At 42.0% G+C, this 6,000-nt stretch overlaps 1 protein-coding gene across 1 annotated transcript in view; it reads right to left on the bottom strand.

Annotated features, from left to right (window-relative positions):
• Nucleotides 1-598: 598 nt before the first annotated feature.
• Nucleotides 599-6,000, bottom strand: part of plcl1 (phospholipase C like 1) — a 63,487-nt gene continuing 58,085 nt past the window's right edge. The window contains exons 10-12 of the mRNA XM_058081519.2: nt 3,997-4,072; nt 3,767-3,876; nt 599-2,880 (exon numbers count right to left, since the gene is read on the bottom strand). Of these exons, the coding sequence (XP_057937502.2) occupies nt 2,668-2,880; nt 3,767-3,876; nt 3,997-4,072 (399 nt within the window). The 3' untranslated portion in view covers nt 599-2,667. The remainder of the gene's footprint in view (nt 2,881-3,766; nt 3,877-3,996; nt 4,073-6,000) is intronic.

Raw genomic sequence — 6,000 nt, 5'->3', positions numbered from 1 at the left:
CAGTGAATAATGTGACATTAAAATCAAAGTCATGGGTATCTTTGATGGTGTCAATCTGGCCCGTGAATTACATTGGACGAGTCTTTGAATTCATTCATTCATTCATTTTCTACCGCTTTTCCTCACGAGGGTCGCGGGGGGTGCTGGAGCCTATCCCAGCTTTCTTTGGGCGAGAGGCGGGGTACATCCTGGACTGGTGGCCAGCCAATCAATTTTTGGAATGTGGGAGGAAACCGGAGTACCCGGAGAAAACCCACGCATGCACGGGGAGAACATGCAAACTCCACACAGAGATGGCCGAGGGTGGAATTGAACCCTGGATCTTTGACTAGCATCTTTGCAGTACGTCCTTTGACGATTTTTGGAGCGCATCCTTATAAACAGTAGATTGGTCTTGTAATTGGGAGGGTCTTTAACAAGCATTTTTGTAGTGAATTCTTAAAGTCCAAAATCGAGAAAAAAAAGTGCTCTTGTAATTTAGAGGATCTTTGACTCACATTTTTAAATTAAAAACAGCAGAGCTCTTGTCATATAACTTTTTGACTTACGTATATTTGAGTCCACCTTTACGGGACCAAATATGGTTCCCAGTCTCGAAAAGAACAAACTGCTTTTTGACATCTTTAACAACAATACAGTTCTCCTGTCATGTTCCAGATCTTTGACAGGGTTTCGAAACAGACGAGCATTTTTGTTATGTAGAGGATCTTTGACTAGCTTTTTCGCAGTAGGCCTTTAAAAATAGAAGAGCATTTGTCATATACTGTGGATCATTGATTCACATTTTTGTAGTATAACAGTAGAAAAACAGTAGAGTGCCCCAGTCATGTACACGACTGCCTTTGAATATTTTTGCAGTAGGTTCTTAAAAACAGTAGCGCACTCTTGCCATATAAAGGATCTTTGACAGTTATATTGGTAATTGAAATGAAATGAAATGTGTTCTGTAGTTCCTTTTGGGCGTTTCCCTTCAAAAAATGATGGTTTAAAAATAATAACAGTAGGCCTTGCCATTTTTCAACTTTGAGGGGTATGCCACCCCCTATTGGTGTGGAGTGTTAAATGTCATGCACTATACCTACAGCTGGTTTGCTTCTGTCAGGTGAACAGAAACAGACACAAAGATTAAAGGAAGATGTAATAATGGGAAGAAAACACATTTACAGTCAAAAAAAGGCCAATGTTAACAACCATCATCAACAGGATGTTCAGACACATTCAAAGAGTCAATGTGTACAATTAGAAAGTCAGTCAGTGCACACACACACACACACACACACACTCTAGTTTACATGTCTCCATTGTTCTTATTGCTACATTAATGTACAGTGTAAGTTTACCACCACCGCTACACGCCACATGTATGTTTGTAACGTTGTAGGAAGTGGGTTCATGCGATCCACACCTGTACTATACGTCGCCTCTCCAATTACCCGTCCTCACATTTCAACCTCTCAAGAGTTGACATGACAGAGACAAAAGGCCACCCAAGTGCAGCACATCAAGTTAATTCTGCAATCCAATACTGTTGCTCTACTTCATATATGTTCATCATATATGCTGGAGATTTTTCAATTGAGGAAAAAACATCTTCAGAGCTCAAATTTGCTATGTAATTGAAGTCTGGTGATATCCAATAAGACACAGTTTTATATGTTCAAACCCTAAGGAGGTCATATTAATATTGAACACAAGGTCACGTCCTTAAATAAAATAGGGGGGGAAATTACTAGCAGTACTGTATTTTATAGCTGAAAATATTTCATTCATTCATTCATTCATTTTCTACCTCACGAGGGTCACGGGGGTGCTGGAGCCTATCCCAGCTGTCTTTGGGCGAGAGGCAGGGTACACCCTGGAATGGTCGCCAGCCAGGGGCACATATAGACAAACAACCATTCACACTCACATTCATACCTATGGACAATTTGGAGTCGCCAATTAACCTAGCATGTTTTTGGAATGTGGGAGGAAACCGGAGTACCTGGAGAACATGCAAACTCCACACAGAGATGGCGGAGGGTGGAATTGAACCCTGGTCTCCTAGCTGTGAGGTCTATGCGCTAACCACTCGATCGCCGTGCCGCCCGAAAATATTTCATATTGTTTGATAATTAAAAAACCCTAATAAAGTCAACCATATGTTCTACTTGCTGTTGCTGGAGTGCATCGTAAGATGCTTTTGAGACATTATTATTATTATTATTATTATTATTATTATTATTATTATTATTATTATTATTATTATTATTATTATTATTATTATTAGCTGGGAAAAAATCATTGACATGGTTCACTTTTATGTACATTGGTACTAAATATGGTTCCCAGTCTGCTAAGGTAGTGCACAAAGGAAACTGATTAAGCTCTGTTTAGTTAGATGTAGGGAAAAAAAGCAAGAGAGCAAGAGAATGGATATCTCGAAAAGAACTTTTTGTGCCACACCAACTGCCTCCGTAGCCGTGATGGCCCTGGAGTTAACAAACTTCTACCTCACGAGAGCAACATGCTAGCATTACAGTGTTGCGTCTGGAATGTTCCTTCAGAAAAATAAAGTTTCTTCCGTTCCATTTGGGAGCTTCGACATTCAGGAAAGGTCTCTCCTTCAGATGGGACCCCTGTAAGGCTTTGACAGATTGATAAAGGGATTATATCCTGACATCAACATCAGACACGTCCATTGCTGTGGGTGCTGCTGCGGCGGCGCCCGCTAGAGGTCTGCGAGGTGTAGTGCAGCTCGGCCGTAGAACTGGAGAAGGTGGACAAGGATGAGGAGTTGGAGGAAGGTGAGGTGAGTCCAGAGGCCTCACAGGCCAGGGCCAGCTGCCTCAGAGCGTCCAGAGAATCCATTTTAGCGCCACGCAGGAGGTCGCTTTGACCCTGCAGCGACAAAGTGGAACATCAGTGTTTCATTCATCCATTCATTTTCTACCACGGGGGTGCTGGAGCCTATCCCAGCTGTCTTCAGGTGAGAGGCGGGGTACACCCTGGACTGGTCGCCAGCCAATCACAGGGCACATATAGACAAACAACCATTCACACTCACATTCATACCTATGGACAATTTGGAGTCACCAATTAACCTAGCATGTTTTTGGAATGTGGGAGGAAACCAGAGTAGCCGGAGAAAACCCACGCATGCAAATTTCACACAGAGATGGCCGAGGGTGGAATTGAACCCTGGTCTCCTAGCTGTGAGGTCTGCGCGCTAACCACTCAACCGCCGTGCCGCAACATCAGTGTGTTTGGTATCATTCATTTTCATAACTATCCATCCATCTTTTTTCTATATCGCTTGTCCTCACAAGGATCCTGAGGGTATGCTGGAGCCTATCCCAGATGACATCAGGATAGATTTTACCAAGTACTGTTGTAATTAACACCCTCATAATATTGTAGAAAATGTTTCGCCTTTATAAATAGGGTCGCAACGATAAAGTATGCTGGAGCCTATCCCAGGGTACACCCTGGGCTGGTCGTCAGCCATTGCGGATTATTAACATTATTAATAGGTAAAAGATGTTATTAATTTCCATCCATCTATCCATTTTCTATACCGCTCATCCTCACTGGTGTCGTGGAGGTATGCTGGAGCCTATCCCAGCTGACTTCAGGCGAGAGGCAGGGTACACCCTGGACTGGTCACCAGCCAATCACAGGGCACATATAGACAAACAACCATTCACAATCACATTCATACCAAATGTCATTCATATAAAGGTAATAACAAACAAGCATAAGTAGTAGTTTGAGGTATGAGTAGTACTTTGAGTACTGTGATGTTCCAGGTGAAACTCTCCACTGCTTTGTTCAGCTTGCATCCTTTCAGTCCCTCCTTCTCCGACAGCCGGGACAGATCTTCATGGAAGTCCATTCCTGAGAGGAACAAAACATTAGACACAGCTGCAAACTACAACAATAATCATACATACATGAATACTTAAAAAATGAGCATTATTATGGTTGTAATGGAAAATTATTTTTTATAATTTGTACCTTCTTTCTGCACCTGAGCAATCTTTTCCAGGACAGCATCAGCGTTCTCAATCAACTGCTTTTGCGCGGCAATCATCTGAACACAAACACACACATGGTATTTGGTTCAACCTTTATAGAAAATGAATGGATTTAAAACATATCCCTGTGGAACTCAACACTAAATTGTCTGAATACTGGGAAGCTAATTATATTGTTATTATATCACCATTTTCCACTCAAAATTGTGCCTGAATTATTGGAGTGTTTTTTGTGGAAAATCATGTTTGATTATGCTATGCAGTTTCTACACGGACAAAAGTATTGGGACACATGGCTACAGCAAGTTCAATGTGAAAAAAAACATGGAGTTCTTCCCTGCTTTTGCAGCTTTTACAACTTCAATTCTTCTGGAAACATATTAGAATTTCTGATATTTTGGAATTTCTGTCCTAAGTTCTATTGTGGCGGCACGGTGATCGAGTGGTTAGCGCGCAGACCTCTCAGCTAGGAGACCAGGGTTCAATTCCACCCTTCACCCTCGGCCATCTCTGTGTGGAGTTTGCATGTTCTCCCCGTGCATGAGTGGGTTTTCTCTGGGTACTCCGGTTTCCTCCCACATTCCAAAAACATGCTAGGTTAATTGGTGACTCCAAATCAGGGGTGGGCAAATATTTTGACTGGTGGGCCGCATTGAGTTAACAAAATTGTCCGGGGGGGCCATAACATATATTTAACATACACACTATTTTATACTTAATAATTTTTCTAGATTTTTTTGGTCTAATTTTATCTGTAAAACTTTTTCAGGAGCACTTTAAACATCAGTCATTTAATATATCATACATTTATTTATATATAGTATATATTGTTGATATATATATTTTTTCTTGTTATTTATTTTCATTTAATTTGTAATTTTTTTTTTTTTTTTTACTAAATAAGACGTCCGACTTGCAAGTTATGTTGCCAGATTGTATGTTAAAATTTGAAATACTTAAAAAGCAACAGGCGGGCCGGATTCAATCGCTTAGTGGGCCGCATGTGGCCCCCGGGCCGTAGTTTGCCCACCCCTGCTCCAAATTGTCCATAGGTATGAATGTGAGTGTGAATGGTTGTTTGTCTGTTTGTCTGTGATTGGCTGGCGACCAGTCCACGGTGTACCCCGCCTCTCGCCCGAAGACAGCTGGGATAGGCTCCAGCACCCCCGCGACCCTCGTGAGGAAAAGCGGCAGAAAATGAATGAATGAAGTTCTATTGTTATCATTTCTATTCTGAGAATTTATGTGGGGCTGCACAGTGGCCGAGGGATTAGCGCAATGGCCTCACAGCTAGGAAACCGGAGTTCAATTCCACCTTCGGCCATCTCTGTGTGAAATTTGCATGCGTGGGTTTTCTCCGGCTACTCTGGTTTCTTCCCACATTCCAAAAACATGCTAGGTTCATTGGTGACTCCAAATTGTCCATAGGTATGAATATGAGTGTGAATGGTTGTTTGACTATATGTGCCCTGTGGTTGGCTGGCAATCAGTCCTTTGCTGGGATAGGCTCCAGCACCCCCGCGACCCTCATGAGGATAAGCGGTAGAAAATGAATTTATATGGTTTAGTAACCCCAATTGTGTTTTAATATTGTATTTCCATGGGAAACCAGGCTGTGTGTGTAAAATATAGCCAAAAGAAAACCATACTTTTGTGGCCAAATATAGACATTGAGGCTAAAATATAATTTCCACTTATCTAGCTAAATATATAATTTTTGTGCCACAATCAAACATTGCATTTTTATGGCAAAAACAGTATTGCATTGTTGTGTGTCTGTGGAATTTATGTCCATATATGATTTTTTTCAGTGCAGCTGCTGCTAAAGTGACAGAATATTAATTCCGCTGTGTATGACAATGTGTGTGTGGGTATAGCAGCAGAGTGGCGACACAGGTGGGAGGGAGGCGTCCTGAGATGTAGGTGGGAACAGACGCAGCTGGCCTGCTGGGGGTGCGGAAGCTCAACAAGGCGTGTGGGTGAC

This window comes from Doryrhamphus excisus, linkage group LG12 (genome assembly GCF_037039965.1).
Source record: "Doryrhamphus excisus strain RoL-2023G ecotype Guam linkage group LG12, RoL_Dexc_Guam_v1.1, whole genome shotgun sequence".
NCBI lineage: Eukaryota > Metazoa > Chordata > Actinopteri > Syngnathiformes > Syngnathidae > Doryrhamphus > Doryrhamphus excisus.
This window is presented reverse-complemented; position numbering and strand designations above follow the sequence as displayed.